Source organism: Ascaphus truei, chromosome 6 (genome assembly GCF_040206685.1).
Source record: "Ascaphus truei isolate aAscTru1 chromosome 6, aAscTru1.hap1, whole genome shotgun sequence".
Classification (NCBI taxonomy): domain Eukaryota; kingdom Metazoa; phylum Chordata; class Amphibia; order Anura; family Ascaphidae; genus Ascaphus; species Ascaphus truei.
In genome coordinates, this window is record NC_134488.1 from 26,544,924 (window position 1) to 26,567,654 (window position 22,731).

Here is a 22,731-nt window from a genome sequence, read left to right on the forward strand (position 1 = left end):
CTTTGAGTCTCCGGTAGATTGTTCCAGGTGTGAGGTGCACGGTAAGAGAAGGAGGTGGGGCCGGATCCAAATAATCGTTTGGAGTCAGATCTCGGTTGATAAGTGCTGCGTGTGGTAGGGGTGAGGAGCTTGTTCAGGTAGCTGGGTAGCTTGCCCAGAAAGTATTTGAAGGCAAGGCAAGAGAGATTAACTTTGCGCCTAGGCTCAAGTGATGACCAATCTAGTTCTTTGAGCATTTCGCTGTGATGTGTGTTGTAGTTGCATTGGAGGACATAATGGCATATTGAACTGGTGAGGGTGTCTAGTTTGCTAAGGTGAATTTGGGGTGCTGTAACATATATACTATGTCCCCATAGTCTATAATTGGCATTAGCATCTGCTGTGTGATACGCTTTCTGACCAGCAGGCTTAGGGAGGATTTGTTCCTATAAAGTACCCCTAGTTTGGCATAGGTTTTGGATTTCAGGGTATCAATGTGCAACCCGAATATTAATATTAAATGGGAGTCAGACCATGTGCCCAGATATTTAAAACTATTAACAGGGGTTAGGATGGTATTAGACCTGGTTCTGATCTGAAGATCCATCATTAGAAGCTTTAGAAATTTAACTTTGGTCCCAAATACCATTGTTACAGTCTTGTCAGTGTTTAAAAACAGTTTGTTTTGGGAAATCCAGTTTTCGAGTCTCAGACAGTCAGACTGAAGTATGTGTTCAAGGTCAGAGAGGGTATGGCTGTGTGCATATAGGATTGTGTCATCTGCATACATGTGTATTGAAGCTCCCTTACAAACTGTAGGAATAGCATTGATGAACGAGAAGAGTAGGGGCCCCAGAACAGAGCCTTGCGGGACACCACAGGTGATATCCAGGGGGTTGGAGTTAGAGCCTGAGATGGACACATGTTGGGATCTTCCTGATAGGTAGGACTGAAACCAGTTTAAAGCATGTTTCCCTATTCCAGAGCTCTGGAGTTTGTTAAACAGGATAGCATGATCAACTGTGTCAAAAGCCTTTGCAAAATCTAGGAATACTGCACCAGTGAGTTGTCCCCGTTCCATTCCGCACTGGATTTCATTGCAAACTTTTAGCAGGGTAGTTACGGTGGAGTGTTTGGGGCGAAAGCCAGATTGGAACTGGCTAGGGAAATTTGTCTTGTTATAGTAATCACTTAATTGGGAGTGGACACATTTTTCCATGACTTTGGATAGTATTGGGAGAAGTGAGATTGGCCTGTAGTTTGAGACAGTGTGTTTGTTCCCACTTTTGAAGATTGGGACAACTCTTGCAGATTTCCAGGTCTTAGGCCACATCCATGGTTAGCGCGTGACCGTGCAAGGGCCGTCACGCGGGGCTGGAGGGGTTTGTGTCCTCTAGGTAGACGCGACGGGGAGGCGTGTCTGTGAAACAAATGTATTTGTCTTCTAGTAAATCGCGCGTGCTCTATGGCCAGCCTCATAGAGGCACGGCATTGCGTCGCCGTTGCGCTCACTATTGAAGCGGCCTAAGGGATATGACCTGCAGACAGAATAGACTTGATTAGGGAGGCAAGCGGTTTGGCAATGCCTGGGGCCACAAGTCTTAGAAACTTAGATTGCAGTAGATCAGGTCCACATTGGCTGCTTAGTTTTAACTTGAGGAGCGCTTGTGTAATCTCCTCTTCTTCGGATACCGGGACATTGAAAATTGTGAGCAGTGTTGGGAGGGGGTGGGGCTATAGGGGTACTCACAGAGTGAGGTTCGGGTTGTGTTTTGCTAATAAATTGGTAGCACACCCCACAAAGTAATCATTGAATACATTTGCAATGTCAGTGGGGTTTGTCAGAGTAATATCCCCCTTAGTGATATTACTTGGTTGTTGATGGTTAGGAGGCTGGAATATGTTGTTGATAACATTCCAGAACTTTGCTGGATTTCATGTATTCTGGTGGAGATTGTCAGAGTAATATTGTGCTTTTGCGTGCCTTGTTTGCCTTGTGCACATATTCCGCAGGCATCTGTAGTGATTGAGATCCTTGGTAGTGCCAGTTACTTTGTAGCTTTTCCACAAGGCATCCCCGAAATGGATGAGCACTTTAGGGTCGGTTGTAACTCACGGAAGGTGGGGCCCCCCCCCCCCATACTCCTTATTCTGTGTAGTGGGGCATGGGTATCAGAGTTTTAAGAACTCTGATTGGAAATAATCAAGCGCAGAATCAGGGTCGGGTATAAAGTCGATTCTGTACCAAGGGCAGCTGGTAAGATCAGCCAGAAACTGTTGTGGGTTAAAGTTTCTAAATGTTCTAGTGAGGAGAACTTTAGGGCTTGATTGGGGTGATTTGATTTCCCTTACCCAGTACACTATTGCATGGTCACTGAAAATGTCAGGTAGGATGCCAGAAGATTGGATGCTTCTGGGACTAGAGGAGAGAATCCAGTCTAGCAAGGAATGGTTGTGAGCTTTCAGGTTTGTCCATATGGGTTGGGAAATGAGTTTGGTTAGGTTAAGTGACATTTGTTGTACCTGGAGTTTCTTGTTTTTAGGGACAAGCCAATTGTAGTTGAAATCCCCAAGAACTAACGGCTCACTTTTCTCATTCAGAGAGGACATTAAGCTAAGAAACTGGGTGATATTGGTCAGGGATTGTAGTGGGGCTTGAGGGGGCTGGTAGATGCCAGCAATAAGAATAGGCTTAGAGAAGGGGAGGCACATTTTGATAACTAGTATTTCAAAAGTGGGTGGGCTGGGGGGCAATTTATCAGCGTAAATTGTAATGTCTTCAATATAAAATAACACCCCTCCTCCTCTCTTTGATCTATCTTTCCTTGAAATTGAATATCCCTGAATGGCGATACTGTATTTGCATCAAGGGTTTTAGGGGTTAGCCATATTTCTGTGAGAATGATGGCTTTTGGCTTATGCATAAGGCACCATGCCCTTAGTTTATCCAGTTTGGGCAACAGACTATGGATATTTATATGGGTGACAGTCCTTTTTGGAATTTGAAAGGAGTATTGGGGGTATGGGACTAAGTTGAAAAGGGGAGGGGGGGTCTGGGTTAAGTTCAATACCTGCTAAAGAGAGTAACAGTATGAGTAGAAATTTGGGTAGTTGTTTGCAAGTTGTAAATTTGTGATGTTTGCTATTAGAGTGAGCGATGGTTGGTGTGCTGGTTTCAGAGTTCTCCACCAACATTCAGTAGATAGTGCAAGGCTTTTGAGTAATCCGGGGTGTATGATGATATTGGGTGTGGGCCAGAAGGGAGGAGTTTGTATTGGATAGAGAGTAACATTTCCATGATGTCACAATAAAGAACAGAGTTGAGAGAAGTAGCAGGGTCATTATCAGAAAAGGTAGGTAACTGCATGAAGCTGTTGTAAGTTAGTGTGTGCATTGTGTGCACAGCAGATGTGAACCTTTTTTACTCGACACTAAAAGCGTGCTGCATTTGCAATGCTAGGGTCTGTTTAGGGATTTGGGGGGGGTGGGAGAGGCAGATTTGTGCATACACGTGTTGGGAGAGGCCGTCAGTAAATAAAGGGTGCAGGCTAGCAGCCGTGGGATAATAGTGTTGTCTGAGCTCACCGTCTGCTGCCTTGTGTAAAAGAGTTTGCTGAAAGATCCAGTCTCCAGTCCCACTCTAGTCCAACTACATACAGGCATACCTCGCATTAACGTACGCAATGGGACCGGAGCATGTATGTAAAGCGAAAATGTACTTAAAGTGAAGCACTACCTTTTTCCCACTTATCAATGCATGCACTGTACTGCAATAGTCATATACGTGCATAACTGATGTAAATAACACATTTGTAACAGGCTCTATAGTCTCCCCGCTTGCGCACAGCTTCGGTACAGGCAGGGAGACAGTATTGCTGTTCAGGATGTGCTGACAGGCGCATGCGTGCGCTGCCGTTTGCCTATTGAGCTAGATGTACTTACTCGCGAGTGTACTTAAAGTGAGTGTCCTTAAACCGGGGTATGCCTGTATTCACTTACTATAAGATGCAGCACTCGTGCTCAACCCTGCAATGCTTCCCTTAAGGGCTCTCAATTTTATACATCTAAACAGTCACATGTCACATGACCTCCCCCCCCCCCCAATAAATCTGCTTGTTACAAGCTGGACAATTAACAAATCCAGTTTGCTTATCTAACATACCCCAGATCAAATACAGTAAGGATTGGGGTGACTTGAATAACAGGAGTTTATCAGCACTGTGTGCGTATATGTATAGCTGTACTGTGTGTGGATATGATGGTGTCTTTAATGGAAGTCCTTTATCCTATACCTGGTACTATAATATATCCTATAGTAAAGCCGCTGTGTCTCTCCTGTTTGTTGTATACCTGCTCTGTTTGCCCTCCTGTAACCAGCCCCTCTCTTAGGTGTCTCATTGCCTTCCTGGGAGTGTTCCTCATCACACGGAACAGGAAAAAAGCAAAAGCCTTCGAACCTTACGTCTCCCTGAACGCCATGCCAGGTAACGCAGCTCCGGCCCTACAAATAAATATATATATTTCAGCTGTATTGTGTTTCAATAAAAGGGCCAGTCCCACATGGCGACCAAATGAACCGACCTGCGTCTCTGGCTTCCCTAGGAAGATCCAATCAGTCCTAAAATGATAACATTTTCCGCCTGTGAGTAAGAAAAGATTTCCTGTTCTTTGAATGAATGCTGATCAGCTAATGATGTTTATCTGTTTGGCTAATGATGCCATCGTCATTACTTTATTAACCCAGCGGTGCTCAACTCCAGTCCTCAGGACCCCCCCCCCCAACAGGTCCGATTTTTTTAAGGATATCCCAGTTTCTGCGCAGGTGGCTCAGTCGGTCCCAGTTTCTGCGCAGGTGGCTCAGTCGGTCCCAGTTTCTGCACAGGTGGCTCAGTCGGTCCCAGTTTCTGCGCAGGTGGCTCAGTCGGTCCCAGTTTCTGCACAGGTGGCTCAGTCGGTCCCAGTTTCTGCACAGGTGGCTCAGTCGGTCCCAGTTTCTGCACAGGTGGCTCAGTCGGTCCCAGTTTCTGCACAGGTGGCTCAGTCGGTCCCAGTTTCTGCACAGGTGGCTCAGTCGGTCCCAGTTTCTGCACAGGTGGCTCAGTCGGTCCCAGTTTCAGCACAGGTGGCTCAGTCGGTCCCAGTTTCTGCACAGGTGGCTCAGTCGGTCCCAGTTTCAGCACAGGTGGCTCAGTCTTGGGCTGACCATATTTCCTTGAGACAAAAATGGGACATTGGGATGGCAAAAACGGGACGCCCCGCTCCCCCCACACACACATATACTGGGGGGTGGGCAGTAGACGAGAGAGAGGAGCAGCCATCCCCCGATAATATACTTGGGGGGGGGGGGGGATCCATCCCCCGGCTCCTATCTGATGGCGGCGGCGGGCATCGTGCCACGAGGTCTGTTCAGTCAGACTCGCACTCAGCAGACCCCGGAAGCCGGAAGTTCTGGGTCACAGTAGAGCGCGTTACTGTCTGCGAAGGGAGGGCGCACGCGTTACGCGGCGGCGGGAGGGGGCGCGCGTGTGCTAGTGTGTCCGCGTTAAAGTTCGGAGCTCTCGGGGGAGGGAGGCCGAAAACGGGACAAAATAGAATGTTATATAGAAAAGACGGGACGGTCGGGAAATAGGGTAGAAACGGTACTGTCCCGTTCAAAACAGGACGTATGGTCAACCTACTCAGTCTTCGTCTGAGCCACCTGTGCTGAAGCTTGGATAGCCTTACAACCTGACCTGTTGGGGGGGTCTTGTGGACTGGAGTTGAGCCCCCCTGTACTAACCAATCGGCTGCATATTTATGTAGGTAAATAGGACCTAATGATATGTGCGTTTCTCTTGTAGGGGTGCAGAACATGCACGATAAAGGTAGCTCTATTCAGCCGGATTTTGGAAGCTCCTTTTCCTATGGAGCCCTAGAGAGCAATGACAGTCTATCCGAAATCTACACCCCTGCTACTCTTCCAGTTGTTCAGGAGGAAGCATCTTCTGCGGCACCATATAAAATACGGGAACACAATAAAACGGAGTAAAGACACTTACTCCAACTATGTACTGGACAAGCAATTATTCCATAGGTGCAGCCGACCCCCAAACTGCTTGGAACAGAGCTCAATGTGATGAATGTTAAAAGCAGATGACTAACCTTACTTTTAATTTTGCTAGATGTTCTTTGGAGGCCCGAAGCCTGCAGTGGATTGTCCACATGGGAGTTTGTGCGGTATGTTCGAACTTGCTCCACTCCGGCAGGGCTTATCCTGAGCTTCTCAAAGGGTTAAAGGGGCAAAAGGTGGCAGTCACACTATATTTAACCCATGAAACATGCCACTGCCATTAGTTCACTAGGAAAACTCATGCATTTAACCCCTCTGCTGCCAGTGGCTAACATGACATGTAGAACAAAGGATGTATCGTAAAGCAATGCTAAATCCAGCTCTGTTACTGGGTGGTGATGGGGCCGTGATAACCTGGATGTGTGCATGTTATCAGACCTCTAACTCTGCACTGTTTGCAACATCTGCACGGCTCTGATATTACACTCACAAACCCATCCATGCACCATTCCTTGGTAGATCAAATGAATTCCAGTGTGAAGGGGTTAAAGGTGCCGTTCCACTAAGAAGTCGCGCTCTCTCGCTCAATCTCATATGTATACACATATAATAAAGGTATATATTTATAAACGTGTGTGTGTGTGTACACACACACACACACACGTACGTACGTACGTACGTTCTGTTCTTTTAACTGGAAAATTCTACAATTAAGGTTATTTTCTATTTTGGAGAAATATTGATGTAAAAATGTTTTTGCAGGTTCTGAATTTATATACACGCACACCCACTGCATTATAATAACTAGAATTTAGCTCTGGTTAGGGACAATCCCTAGCAAAACCAATGTGTACTCTATATTCTGTAACATCGAGCATCATGCTTTTTGCAGTACGGCTTTTAAACATATCTTTCAATTATTTTAAAAGAAAATAAAACCCCACTTATACAGGTGTTGCCCAACCAAACGCTTCATTTTATTGCAACTCCAGAATGAGGTGTTATTAAAGGGGCAGTAACGATGTAGAAATAATTGCTTTCCATAAGTAATACTGTACGAGTGCAGCTTTAATGTAGTGACACAGTCTCACAGGCTTAGGCTTATGGTCGATCTGTGGTTTGCAAAAGCGTCCGACACCTGTCCCCCTGCAGCCAGGGGGCTTCTTCTTGCACTACCTGCATATTAGAGTCAGGGGCTTCTTCTTGCACTACCTGCATATTAGGACTGCAGGCTGGTTTCTAACCGGCTGCTTTTAACAGTGCAGTATTTTTAAAGCGGCAATCGTCCATGCAGGACTCGCTGTGTCGGGCCCCGCGTAGGACCAGGAAGACGACGATACGTTTAAAAGGGCGGCCACACTCCGCTTTTAAGGAAAAAATTTCGTCTGAATGTTTTCATGTCGGGTAATAACTGTATGTTTAATATATCAAGATGGGGCTGAATAGCAATAAAATAATCCAGTAAAATCATCCCAAGTGATGTCACGGTTTCCGTCTGTGCCGCCATGTTCAGCGTTCTGCGTCTCTGCTGCCTGACTGTCCCGCCTCCTGCGATTGTCACTTATTTCTCTGCCTGTGACACGGACTGTTTTTTTTTTTTTTAAGGGATGGGAATAGTGCTTTAATTTTATTTAGGGTGTAACCTGCCTTTATCCGTCATTGCTCTATGAACACCCAGTGAGTTATATCCACTTCCCTGCACTTTCTAGCCAAGATCTTCTGTCCAGCTCTCGCATATAGAAACCACCTAGTGCAAGGGCGGCCAACTCCAGGTCCTCAAGGGCCACCAACAGGTCAGGTTTTCAGGATATCCCTGCATCAGCACAGGTGACTGAGCCACCTGTGCTGAAGCAGGGATATCCTAAAAACCTGACCTGTTGGTGGCCCTTGAGGACCTGGAGTTGGCCACCCCCTGTACCAGGGGGTTCTTTTCCATAAACTCCAAGCCACCTGTGTAATGATCCAGGCCGGTGTTTCTTTAGCTCTTCCTCTATTATACTAAAGTAGCCAGTAACATGGCAATACAAAACCTGGACTGGATCATCAGGTCCTGGGGTTACCAGATAGCTGGCACCACTAAAAGAAAAAAACGGGGAGATACAAGTTTTGGGGGGGGGGCGGGGGGGTTGCTGATTTAAAAAATAAAATTATTTATATATATATATATATATAATCAAAAAATAAATAGATGATACCGTTCTGTGGCTAACGAAATGCTTTTATTTGTGCGAGCTTTCGAGATACACTGATCTCTTCTTCCGGCGATGTTACAATTAATGAAGCAAGCAAAAGCTATACTATAAACAGTGTCTCTTGGAATGTTATCTGTGCTGGTCCTTCCCCCCGGTGTGGATGTGATTTATGGCTAGAGGTGTCAAAAGGTTCCTGAAAGCAAGTGATGTAAGAGTGTGTGTGTATCAGTGTGAATAAAAATGAATGGAAAGCTCGCACAAATAAAAGCATTTCGTTAGCCACAGAACGGTATCATCTATTTATTTTTTGATTATCGAAGCTCGGCTAACACGGTACTGATATATATATATACAGGCAGTCCTCGTTTTACAACGCTTCGCTTTACAACGAATGGCTTATCCAACGCTATGCAATGCATACCTATGTTCATTTTTACAACGCCAAAATGGCTTATCCAACGCTCTTACGACGCTTTGCAACGTTGTGTATGTGTGTGTATATATACACATTCACATAAACAACGTTGCGAAGTGTCGTAAGAGCGTATATATATAATATTATACTATATAATATTATATTATACTATGTAATATATTATTTATTATGTTATATTATATATATATATATATATAATACTGTATATACACTATATAATTTGTGTGTGCTGCATATCTTATTGCCTGCATAAAATATTTGGTGTATTTTAGTGTTAAAAATGCCTTCAGGAACGGAACCTTTCATTTAAACAGTGTTCCTATGGGAAAACGTGTTTCGCTTTACAACGTTTCGCTTTACAACGCCATTTTGAGTAACGCATTGTGTCGGGTAACCGAGGACTGCCTGTACACACAAAGATATGTTTGTTGGCCCTCTGTGTAGGTTAGCAATACATCTGGTAAGGATAACAAGGATCATATCAATATTGGCTACTCAGCAGTGAGCCCTGAACGTGATGATGTATATACATATGTATTATATGCAATACATGATTTGATGATACAGTCCTAATAAACAAAGCTGTGCGTTTTACTGAGCGTAATCATTCTCTTTATACATGGTGGCATTTACACACGTATGTATATCTTTATATAGCCCTTGTACTCATGCATACAAACTCTCACTTTCGTGCACTCACAAACACATTAGCAGTCAGTCACACAGTCACACAGTCACACATTCTCTCACACAAACTCTCAAAATCACATAGAGTCACACATAGACAAACTCGCACATACATACACACAGTCACACAAATGTCCATATAAAGCAGCCTTCTGCCACAATAAACCTTCCAGCACTGGAAAACCCTATTAACTTGAATGGGCTGTAAGATGCCATGGGGCGGAAAGGCATGTTATGGAGTAGCACCGCTTCTGTGTCATAGGTCTGTAAATCTTAGTGATGCAATGGTCTCATACCTGCCCCCTGGCTCCAGGCCAGCTGTGTGATAGAGATCCAGGCTGCTCTGAAATTGGGATTAGTCCAGCAAATGGGAATACAAAAGCAGGACTAGATCATTATCACAAAGGTGACCTGGAGTCAGCTGGTGGATATACCGTTCATTTGCACATGCAGCAAAATCGACATGTTGGCCAGCAGATGTAGAAGATGCAGGCTCTTCCTTGTCACACGACTCTCTCCGTCCCCGGCACTTCTCATCGCCATATCATCGTTCACTTTTCTTCTGATACCGGCACTGAATAAATTCAAAGAAAAGACGATATTGTAATTGTACCCCTCTGATCATAAAATACGATTTATTGGGTTTTAAAGGTGCGATCCCGCATATCTGGCTGGAAAACAGCCTCTTGTAAAGAATGTGCCAGTCTAAGTGGCTTCCCTGAACAAATATAACCATGGTCATGGCAAAGATCTGGATGTTGTCATTATTTGGGAAATGAGTTAAAAAGTTGAATTCATTCAGTGCCTCTGAATGGGGGACATATGTCCATGAAATGTTTTCTTGACCCTTAACACACCCTGTCCTTATCAGGGAGCCAATAAAGATCGGGAGAAAAGGGGACCTGCCCGTTCAATTGCTTGTTGAACACGCAGAGACGTCAGACAAAAAAGGGATCAACCCCCCCTAAAGTTACCCTGTTTTGAATATGTAAAAAAAAAAAAAAAAGATTTAAAAATACTTATCAGTGTCAGATTTTGGTAAAAAAAAAAAAAAAATGTATCAATCACCCAGATGGACCCCTTACATGTGTCACTGGCATTAGTACACGTTAAGAAGGGATTACCCCTATAATGTATACCTATTACATACAGCACTTGCCACCTGACTCGATGTCACTTTTATAATTAGCCCGGCTCCTGTGCGCTTCTGAATGAAGTTCAGATTTCAACCCATGAACCTGCCCATTCTTACTGGTAATGAATGTGCCGGTCCTGTTTTTTTTTTTTTAATGTATCCCTGTTTGCCGGTGTGTTAGCAACTTTGGTATAAAGCGTAAAATCTAAACACACACCGGTCTGGATTGTAACACTGTAGACCTGGATTTAGTTGACAAACACCACATTTTAAGACGTGTTTTTTCCCAGCAGAACGATCCGTTTCAGGTTTCTAATGTAGTTCTACTTCAACAAACACACAATAAACACGTGGTGGAAATCCCGGAAGGCTGGGGGAACACGGTAATGCGTGTATCTCGTTCCGCTGCTGCAAAATGCGTTGCGTGCCCACCTGGAAGCACAAGGGTTAAATCCGTCCTGACTTACCCAATGTAGCCTCCATTTTCTCTTCTGGTTCTATCGATTCCCCAATGTTTTCTACCACTGACAAGGAAACAATAGAATAAAAACACGCACGTAATATGCATCTGACATTATTCACCGGGCCTTCCTCCAGCATCCATTCAGAGGTAAAGTCTTCTACTACCAAAAAAGTAGTCGTTCTTCCAGATTTTGGGCCATAGATATAGATCCAATGCAGGGCGTGATCCCCTTTAGGGGACCGCCTTGAGAGTTCTTCATGGATTCAATTATGTGCAGAGCTAGAAGAAGAGACGGGAGGTTCCGAAGGCCCTGCTCGGTCGCATTTGGTTAAAGAAGGACCCAAATGTTGGTTCCATAAAAGGTAACCCAACCTACAATGAATCGACATTTCTCCAGGACATTTCTACTACAACGTTGGACAGGGGTATAAAAACAGCTGGGCCCAAAAACAGTTGGGGGTTATTCCCACATCTCGGGAAAGGGTTGAAATCTCTGAAATAGTTAGTAAAAACCTGACTAATTTCATCCCTCGCATCGCACCCGCTCGTTACCTGTAGTGATTCCGTGCTCCGTGACTTCCTCTGGCAGGGCTGCAGCTTGAAAGTCTGCGAGAAACAAGACCGCAAACATTTCTCACGGGCGTATAAACTTTGCAGAAACTGTTTTAGTGCAGTTCATTCGCTATTTTGCTCTGCATATATTTTCTCTCTCGCCTCGATTGAACACGCTGTGATGCTTGCTGCTTCCCGGTGCTGAGGAAGCGTTCAGCTACGTGTATATGAGCAGCACTAAAATCCTCTCCACCACAGTGACACACTTCACAGCATATTGAATAAGGACCTATATATGCGTACACGCACACGCAAACGCACACACACACACGCACATACCGTGGCGAGAAAAAGTTTGTGAAGCACTTGGGATTTTCACATATTTTAAACCTAAAATGTTATTAGATCTTAATCTTGGTCCTAATAATGGATCAAGATAAACCTGACACAAAAACATGATACCTTTACGACATTTATTTATCCGCAAATGATTCAACATTCAATATCCATGTGTGAGAAAGTATGTGAAACTTGAGTACCCCTTGAGCAGCAATAACTTCAACTGCGCGTGTCCTGTCACTGCGGGTCAGTCTCTCACATCGTTTGAGGAATTTTGGCCCATTCCGCCGTACAGAACTGCTTCAACTCAGTGACATTTGAGGGCTTCTTTGCATGGACAGGTCACTTCAGGTCCTGCTACAACATTTCAATGGGGATTAGGTCAGGACTTTGACTAGGCCATTCTAAAATGCAGGATTTCTTCTTCTGCAGCCACTCTTTTGTAGATCTGCTTGTATGTTTAGGATCATTGTCCTGCTGCATGACCCACTTTCATTCAGCTTCAGCTCACGGACGGATGACCTGACATTCTCCTCTAGAATCTGCTGATGCGATGCAGAATTCATGGTTGTGTCAATGAGGGCAAGCCGTCCAGATCCTGAGGCAGCAAAGTGGCCACAAACCCTCACACTCCCACCACCATGCATGACGGTTGGGATGACGGTCTCCTGTTTGAGCGCAGTTTTTGGTTTGGACAAACATAATATTTCTCATTGAGGCCAAAAAGTTCTACCTATGAGTCGTCGGACCAGAGAGCATTGTTCCAGAAGTCATCTATATGATGTGAGTCATCTATATGCTCTTTGGTGAACTTCAAATGGACAGCAATGTTCTTTTTAGAGAGCAGTGGTTTCCTCCTGGCTATCCTTCTTGTTCATTCTTTCTCTAATAGTTGAGTCATGAACACACATTAACCAAGGCGAGAGTGGCCTGCAGATCCTTGGATGTTACTCTGAGGTTCTTTGCGGCTTCCTGGATTTGCTGGTTCTTGGAGAGATTTTGGTAGAACGACACCCAATTTTAATTATCCCCTTTCATTTAGCTAATAAACCCAACGTTTCACTTACTTTTTCACATACCCTGACTTTTAATTACTCATTGTTTGTCTAATTCATACATCATTTTGTTTCAAAACACATGGAATTGATTAATATAAACCCTAATAGATATTTAACAAAAGACTGGTTTTGGTTCAAGAAGGTTATCATGGACAAACTATGGAATTTCCGTAATTATCATTGGGATTCACAACTTTTTCTCGCCACCGTACATACACACTATATATATATATATATACACAGTGGTCGACAAATCACCAAAAAATCTACTCGCCGAACAAAAAAAATCTACTCGCCACCTAGTACCACACGTGTGCTGCTTGGGCCAATAGGAGCTCGCCACAATGTTAAATCCACTCGCCCGGGGCGTGCAAATGTATAGGTTTGTCGAACACTATATATATATATATATATATATATATATATACTGTATATATAATCCAATGCACAGCCAGCACACCATTTGCAAGTAAATAGGTTTTGGTGCTTATCCCATAAAGCAATAACACACCATACGATACCGGTTGCAACACGACATCAAGGGGGACAGCACGCAGGTAAGTAAATCATGAATTTTCTATATTTGATAGAAGACACAAAAACCGACGTTGAAACGTCGGTTTTTGTGTCTTCTATCAAATATAGAAAATTCATGATTTACTTACCTGCGTGCTGTCCCTTGATGTCGTGTTGCAACCGGTATCGTATGGTGTGTATATATATATATATATATATATATAATTTTTGTGCCTGTTTTTCTTTAATATATTTATTTTTTTCCATTAATAGTGCTGTTTTTGTTTCCCATTGGGTCACATTGTCTATCTATTGAACACTATAGAACATGCACCTACCCTACTCAAGCCAGTGAAGTGCCTGCTGATACTATTCTCTCTCTCTCTCTCTCTCTCTCTCTCTCTCTCTCTCTCTCTCTCTCTCTCTCTCTCTCGCTCGCTCTCGCTCTCGCTCTCGCTCATTTATATATATATATATATTTTTTTTTAACGTCTAATGTACCATAGTTCAACATATACTGTATATACTCTCTTATTTATCAGGGTTATTCTCTCTCTTATCCTGCGATAGACAGCTATATTTAATACTCTAACGTAAAAGGATATTTCACCTTCCACTGCTGTAGTCTCGTGTTCTACGGCTGCATCGTGTTTGGGCTCTGCGCAAAAAAACACATTATATTCTCATTGGTTTGTACAGGTGCGGTCTCCCGAAAAATAATACTAGTTTGTCCAACAAACCAACTCTTTACTTGTTTATACTCTACAACCACAAACTCAAATGAATGTGTTGCAGACATCTCTAGCAGTGAGAATAGCAGAATGTAAATAACTTTATTTCACATAGCGCTTTTCTCCCAATGGGACTCAAACCCCGTCACACTGACAGTACAGCGCGCGGTACGCAGCACATAGGAATGTTACAGACACAGTCCCTGCCCAGATGAGCTTACACTATGTATTTGGTGCCTGAGGCACAGGGAGATAAAGTGACTCGGACAAGGTCACAAGGAGCCGACACCGGGAATTGAACCAGGTGAATTAAAACTTAATGTTGTTATCGTTCAGTCCCTCCCCCCCTCCTCTCTCCCTCCCCCCCCTCCTCTCTCCCTCCCCCCCTCCTCTCTCCCTCCCCCCTCCTCTCTCCCTCCCCCCCCTCCTCTCTCCCTCCCCCCCCCTCCTCTCTCCCCCCCTCCTCTCTCCCCCCCCTCCTCTCTCCCTCCCCCCCCTCCTCTCTCCCTCCCCCCCCTCCTCTCTCCCTCCCCCCCTCCTCTCTCCCTCCCCCCCTCCCTCTATCTCTCTCTCCCCCATCTCTCTCTCCCCCTCTCCAGTTGAAATTATATTTAACCTCTCATGTTTACTACATCTAAAAACAAAGTTCTAAAAGTATAGATACGAGTTCAAATATTGCATTGTCTTTGCTAAATCTGGTGCTGTGCTTTTGTATATATTATATATATATATATATATATATTTTCCCACTGATAATATTACATTATAAGTTTGTACATCACCTGTTGTGCGTTCTTTAAGGATTGTCGTCTTCTTGGAGCAGAGCCGCACGCTGGGTGCACATCCCATAACCGTGGCCTTCTTAATGGCAAATAAGACGTTATTATCCTGATCTCCCCCTTATGTACTGTACTCTCCAGTAACCCTGTCCATTAAACCATCAATCCCATCATCATGCTGGTGACTTAGTAACCCGCTGTTGTGGGTACACTTGGGTGGAGAGATGAGGAATGCAGTTACTATGCAGGCACCTGTGCGATAGGCATTCAAGGTCTAATGATTAATAGCGTCCTGGGAAAGCAGTTCTTGATCACCCAATGAAACCAGTGATGTCGGTAACACACTCGCTGTATCAGGAAATGAGGCCATTAAAAATAAAAATGGAGTACGATCATACTGACTAACTCACCCTGTAAGGTGACTCCCTGATTTTGTGGTGAAAAACGTAAAATGTCTCTGCTGTTTCAGTGTAATTATTTTATCCTGATGAAAGTCTATTTCTTCTGTGTTTCTATCTAAGATCTCCCTCAAACATGCTTCCAAGGTCAGATAATATCTATCTATATATATATATATATATATATACATATATATATACACATGAAGGTCAGTCAGCACACTGCAGTAGAAAAGGTTATAATAGCAGATGCTAGTCCCATAGAAAATAAGTATGATACGAACCAATCCAAAGACCAGTAAAGAGACAGCACACCGCACGGGGTTAATCCAAAAATCTATATTCACAACATGAAATACACGTAAGCCAACGTTTCGGTCCCACAGAGAGACCTTCCTCACGGCCCTGAGGAAGGTCTCTCTGTGGGACCGAAACGTTGGCTTACGTGTATTTCATGTTGTGAATATAGATTTTTGGATTAACCCCGTGCGGTGTGCTGTCTCTTTACTGGTCTTTGGATTGGTTCGTATCATACATATATATATATATATATATATATATATATATATATATATATATGACAAACAAAACAAAAAAGCAGCGCCTAGTGAGGGTGTAAATATAGGTGAAATTGTGATATAATTGACTATATGTGCTAATTTGACAGTGAATAGAAAATACTTAACTAAGTGCCTATCCTAATGTTGGTGAAATAAACAGTGTATAACCTACATATGATATATACTGTGATAGGTATTTACCAACCACAATAAAATAAATGAATACAATAACAAAAATATAATAAAGAGGGTAAAAACCAGTCCTCAAAATAATAGTCCAATGATGAAAATAAAGGTAGGTTTCGGGGGTCTCCGGCTGCTCTCAAGGGGATTAACCACATCCGAATGGAATCTGCAGGAAGGAGAGAGGAGAGAGAGCACGCCCCATAGTATAAAACCGTAAATTTATTGAGGGGAAGGGGGGTAAAAAATGCGCTCACAAGGGTACAAGTTTTAAAAGCATATTGTGATCATAATCACCACCATCCGGTAACTGCAGTTGATGCTGTTGCAGACTCTCGGTCCCGAAAATGGAAGAACCACACTCTTGCAAGATGTCCTGGGTAGGTAGATAGTTAGGAAGCAAGTTCCAAAGATCCCAAAGGAATTCAGCCTTGCTGGCAGGTCTCTGTGGTGTCCGGCGCTCGAGTAGGTTTCCTCCTGCGCTCCGTGATGACGTAGTGTCTATGCGTCTACGTGATGACGCTCCCTGACGCGTTTCGTCACACACGGGTGACTTTTTCATAGGGTAGTGGGGAAGACTGATACGGCCACATATATATCCCCTAATGGTTAATTTGGCTCCAATTACCTTTATTATTATACTCAGCTGTTTGTAGGATGTATTACGGAACGTGTGCGATTATGGTGGTGATTATGATCACAATATGCTTTTAAAACTTGTACCCTTGTGAGTGCATTTTTTACCCCCCTTCCCCCTTCCCCTCAATAAATTTACGGTTTTATACTATGGGGCGTGCGCTCTCTCCTCTCTCCTTTCTATATATATATATATACACACACAAAAAACAAATAGTAGCGCTAGTTTGTGATAGAAATAACCGTGATGTGCAAAAAGTTATAAATGTTTAAAAAGTGAAGGTGAAGTGCAGTTAATATTAAATATGTAGATGAAATATTGATGTTAGCATGGGAACAGTCTGCACGGAAGAGGCAATGCTTTTAAATGGTCAAGCCTGACCATAATAAACTACAAACCAAAAGCCTGACCATAATAAACTACAAACCAAAAGCCTGACCATAATAAACTACAAACCAAAAGCCTGACCATAATAAACTACAAACCAAAAGCCTGACCATAATAAACTACAAACCAAAAGCCTGACCATAATAAACTACAAACCAAAAAGAAAGAAGCGCCAGTTCCGTGCAATGAATAATATAAACTGGAATTTATTAATAACCAGAATAGTCTCGAGGACAATGCAAAACTGGTGTGTTTAAAAAGCAATATTGACAAAAAAATAAAATGAAATGGTTAGCAGCAATATGCAAGTGACATATATGAGGAACTTGTGAGCGAGGAGGCAATTGGTGGTAAGGAGGAGGTAACCACTGGAGCATATAAGAGTAATTGTAGTCTGTGTATTAGCTTACAGCTAGAGAACAATAGTCACCAATTAGAGAATGACCCTTCTCAGAAGTAAATAGGTGTATTGTAGGCAGACCTGATGGTGCACGGAGTAAATCCTCTCAACGTGCAGTCTGATTCCGCTGTATAACAGCGCTCACTCCTAGAAGAAATCCCTCCTGTGATGTAATGAGACCCAGCCGTTTGCCAAATCTTACGGAGAGATGGTCATTTTCTCCGTGTCAGACCTCATAGGTAAAATTCCGGTGTATGCCTCTTCCTGAGATGCAGAGTAATATCCTGTGCTCAGTGCACCTCCGTGTTACGCCTCGCTCTGTCGCAAAGTGTACAATTACAGGGTATATCCAGATAGAGAGCTGAAACCTGTGCTTCAAGTTCCTCTGAGTGTAACCGCGTCACTGCATAGCGGCGTGATGGCATCACCACATGCCAACGCGTTTCACCACTGAGAGTTTACAGTTGCTATATGCTTTACTGTGGAGGGTTTTTGTCACTTTTTTTACCCACCATAACCTTAATAAGTGTGGTGAATACTTACTCTTAATCTCAAACCAGCATAGCCAGCAACCAACCTCACACTGATGATAACCATCACGGTTGAAACATGTCTGTGAGTGGGTTTACTGGCTTTGCATCTCACCCCAGCCTTTGCTTAAAAGCTGTGTTTAAAGCAGCATGCATTGGCTGAAGGGTTGCTCGTGTAATATGAGCTTGAGACAAAAGGTGGCACGGTGTGCTCATTTGCATGTCATTTCCCAGAATCCCTTGCTGCAGTGGAAGTGCAGTGTGCTGGGCGATAATGGTGAAAGACAGGGTTGCAGACCTGTCTAAGACATGCAAACGAACATACAATAATATTTACAGGTGCTATATGTATATATACACTGGCGACACACTTTATTCGAGCTCGGCTAGTCCCACGAATTCGGGTATACCCGGGTGTATTGAGGTTTGTGACTGTTTTCTGCCCGAGTGCATTGAGGTATTTTCCAGGCAGGGATTGAAGCATATTATTCCCGCTGGCTGCAATACTGCACAGTATATATATATATACTGCATTACAATTCATGAATTTATGCCATCTGGTAACCACGCGAAGCATTGCAGCCTATTAAATCCTAATCATTATCATTTAACAGATCAGCCGCCCGTCAGCCAGGCATGAACCCAGGCTGGGAAGGCAAACGCAACGGGGCTTGTCAGAGGTGAGGAGCGGCGCATTCCAGGTATCTGCCAGGTACATACCGGGTATTTGCTTGAATAAAGTGTGTCGGTGCAGTATATATATATGTATATAACAGGGATACGCCCCTGTTACAGGTATATATATATATATATATATATATATATATACCTGTAACAGGGGCGTATCCCTGTTTAAATAAAGCAGCCTCAGAGCTCTGAGAATCCAGCAGAGAGAGAGTTAATTGCAGCCACTCAATTAACTAGTCTCCACCTGGACTAATGAGAGCTCTGTAAAAAGCCTCATGTGAGACACAAGCGAGAGATTCCTGAGTTCACAATTGGGCTGACACAGGAGAGCAGAGAAGCCTGCACACAGACACTGTCACAAAGGCTGTGCTGAGATCAAGACACCCAGACACCTATATTTCCTGGACACAGAGCACCCAGGAACCTGCCAGAGACTGGCATGGAGGGCCACCGGTTTAAGGTGCTTACTGAGACTTTGGGGTGACAGGCTGGTAATGGGAATATCCCTCCAGTCCTGCAGATAGGGTCTGGGGAAGTATGTTAGCCCTTACAAAGGGATGGGGGTTTGTTATTTTGTTGTTTTTGTATGTTTTGCCTGGATAACGGAACAGGCTCAATAAAGCCAAGATATAATTGCACCCTAATCGGTCTCCATTATATGTACCTCTGCACACATCTCTTACAATACCCTACTCTGACATCACGGTCACCAGACAGAGACGGGCGGGGTTTATTCTCTGCTAATCACCCCATTACCTTCTCTGAGGATAAAGCCTTGTTACTCTTTGTGAGTCCACACAGTTAACCCGTTAAGGCCATAGTAATCCCAAAGTGGATTCACACACACACACTTTAGCAGGGATGCACAAACTTGGGTGGGGCAGGTGATTTTCTGGGTGGGGCACGGTGGTTACAGACGTCCCGTGCTCTCCCCCAGGGCATTTAAATGAAATGCCAGGGGACCGTGCGAGGCCTCTGTAACTAACTTACCTTGGCTTTCAGAGGTGCGTCGTCGTGGCAACCTGGCGGCAAATTACGCTGCGGGGTCACTTGATGTTGCGTTGCCAAGGCAACGTGACATCACATGACCCCACGACGTCAGTTGACGCCGGAGCAGGGCGGGCTGCGGGAGTAGGGGAGGAGAGCAGGCAGGGGGGCGCAGGGGGAAAAGATTGCGCCCCCCCTGACATAGAGGAAGCCTATGCCTAGGTGTAGGGTGACCAGATGTCCTGGTTTAGCCGGGACAGTCCTGTTTTTTTGTTCTCTGTCCCGGTGTCCCGAAAAGGAATGGAAATATCCCGGTTTTCCAGCGGTGCTCGCCAATTGCGCACGTGCGGCATTTGTCCCGGGAAAAAATATGGTCACCCTACCTAGATAGGGGTCCCCCAAGCTGCAGCCCTGAGGCATAGCTGGGTCCGCCCAACCGAAGGGGGGAGAGAGGGAGAGACAGGAAATGGAGCACTGCCGACGTTACACAGGAGAGGGGTCAGTTAACTTAAGTATCCGGAGCGCTCAGGGTTGCCACCTTCTGCTGAAAGCCAACCCGGAATTTAAAAAAAAATTAAAAATCCCTTACTCGGAGGCGCGGTGCGGCTTCGTTTCCCTGCATCCTGCTGCAATTCCCCCTCCAACTGCAGGGAAAATGGCTGTGTGGCGTCAAATTACATCGTGTTGCCATGGCAACTTCAAGACGCGTTGCGTCCGGTTGCCACGGCAGCGCGGCGTCATGTTCACTGCAGTGGGAGGGGGAATTGCAGGAGAATGCCGCGCGGAGATTGACAGCGGCGACCCGGAGCCCGGAGGTTACGGCCAGAAACTCTGAGTCTCCGGGTCACACCGGCAGAGGTGGCAACCCTGGCAGCGCTGTGTGTTCTGGGAGCGAGGATTGATAAAGCTGCTGTTTGTATGAATAAAGGATCTGGCGCCCCATCATCGTATTACCAACACCGCCTGCACCCGACAACATAAAGAGACTGAATAGTGGGGGAGCTGGACATACAGAATCGGTAACATATGTACATTTCCATAATGTTAAAATGATTACAGCATCCCCATACCTCCCCTCTCCTCTAGGTGTGTGTGTGTGTGTGTCATATATATATATATATATATATATAATCATACACATTTTAAGTTATAGTGGGTGAAAAAGGCAACAAGAAACCTCCACCGTATAGCATATAGCAAATATAAAGATCACTTGTGAGCACATTCACGTCTAAGACATGTGAAGGCAATTTTATACGCAAGTAGCCAATTTTCTACTTGTGTATAAAATACCTTTTAGTGCTTCTCTATTGTGGCTTTCTCTCCATTCTCTTTAGGATTGGAAGGAGTTGGGACTTTGTTACCAGCTTGGACACCTTCTGTTGATACATTGTTTATTTTATCTTATATTTATTTATTGGTCTGCTGATTTGCGCCATTTATTCACTTTTGTCTGGTTATATATGTGTTAATCTTAGTGTGACGTTAGGAATTTTGAGGCTCCATTTAGGGACCTTTATTTAATTTAATTTTGATTTGTTGTGCACCTAATCATATATATATATATATATATATATATATATATATATATATATATATATATATATATATATATATATGCAAATATAACTGTATGCTCATCTGCATGTCTTAGGCAGGTCTGCAACCCCGCCTTTCCCCATTATCACCCAGCATACAGCACTTCCACTGCAGCAAGGAATTCTGGGAAATGACATGCAAATGAGCACACAGTGTCACTTTTTGCCTCAATAACCATTTTTAACATGGTTCCCTATAGGCTTAAGCTATATATATATACGCACACACGCACACACGCACACACGCACACACGGATGGATAGAGAGACAGACAGAGAGCCACAGTTAATTAGATAGATAGTTATGTGAACAGTATATCAAATCTATCTATCTATCTATCTATCTATCTATCTATCTATCTATCTATCTATCTATCTATCTATCTATCTATCTATCTATCTATCTATCTATCAAAATACAACAGACAAACAGGAGAGCCTGAGCAGGTCTGCACTTATAATAAGTTACAGATTGGTCTATTTAATGAGTAGATATTTAGTACCTTGGGTGGCCAAGCTTACAGGACAAGACCAAACCTGCTGTCTGCTCTCTCAGGTCAGGGTGACCACCCAAAGACATGCTGGGCATTTGCCCAAGTGGGGGGGGGGAAGCACAATGATATAGTGCAGAATATGAGTGATCCCCAAACCGACGTCAGTACCCCGGATGGGTGAAACGCTGCATCATGCTTAGAATCATTTAATGTCGTTTCCCGGGTGCAAAAACGGGGCAAACCGGTGCAAAAACAGCACCAGATTTATCAAAGGGATAAACCCCATGGCTTTTCAACAGGATTGCTTTTGTTTCGTAAATCTTCCCCCTCTCTCCTTTCCCTCCTCCCCCTCTTTCTCTCCTGCCCATATCCCACCCTCACGCTTCTCTCTCCCCCCCTTTCTCTCCTGCCCCTATCCCACCCTCCCCCTCCTCTCCCACCTCCCCCTCTTTCTCTCCTGCCCTTATCCCACCCTCACGCTCCTCTCCCACCTCCCCCTCTTTCTCTCCTGCCCTTATCCCACCCTCACGCTCCTCTCCCACCTCCCCCTCTTTCTCTCCTGCCCTTATCCCACCCTCACGCTCCTCTCCCACCTCCCCCTCTTTCTCTCCTGCCCCTATCCCACCCTCACGCTCCTCTCCCACCTCCCCCTCTTTCTCTCCTGCCCTTATCCCACCCTCACGCTCCTCTCTCACCTCCCCCTCTTTCTCTCCTGCCCCTATCCCACCCTCACCCTCCTCTCCCACCCCCCTTTAAAGGGCAATTCCCACTTTGGACAAAAAGGCACTATTTTTTTTCTAAAACATTGCACATGTATACACAGTGGTGAGAAACCCTTAGGATTTTCACATATTTGAAATCTAAAATATATTATCAAACAAATGACACAAAAACATGATACTTTTTCAACTTTTATTTAGCCACAAATGATTAAACATTCAATATCCATGTGTGA

General features: G+C 44.2%; 1 protein-coding gene and 1 long non-coding RNA gene across 5 annotated transcripts in view; both read left to right on the plus strand.

Moving 5' to 3' along the window:
* Positions 1–6,966, plus strand: part of NIPAL3 (NIPA like domain containing 3) — a 34,660-nt gene extending 27,694 nt beyond the window's left edge. For all 4 annotated transcript variants that reach the window (XM_075603711.1, XM_075603715.1, XM_075603712.1 and 1 more), the window contains exons 11-12: positions 4,369–4,463; positions 5,820–6,966. In XM_075603711.1, the coding sequence (XP_075459826.1) occupies positions 4,369–4,463; positions 5,820–6,007 (283 nt within the window). In that variant the 3' untranslated portion in view covers positions 6,008–6,966. The remainder of the gene's footprint in view (positions 1–4,368; positions 4,464–5,819) is intronic.
* The window catches only part of LOC142496411 (uncharacterized), a 510,055-nt gene that overhangs the window by 461,771 nt on the left and 25,553 nt on the right, over positions 1–22,731 (plus strand). The gene's annotated exons all lie outside the window — the stretch shown is intronic.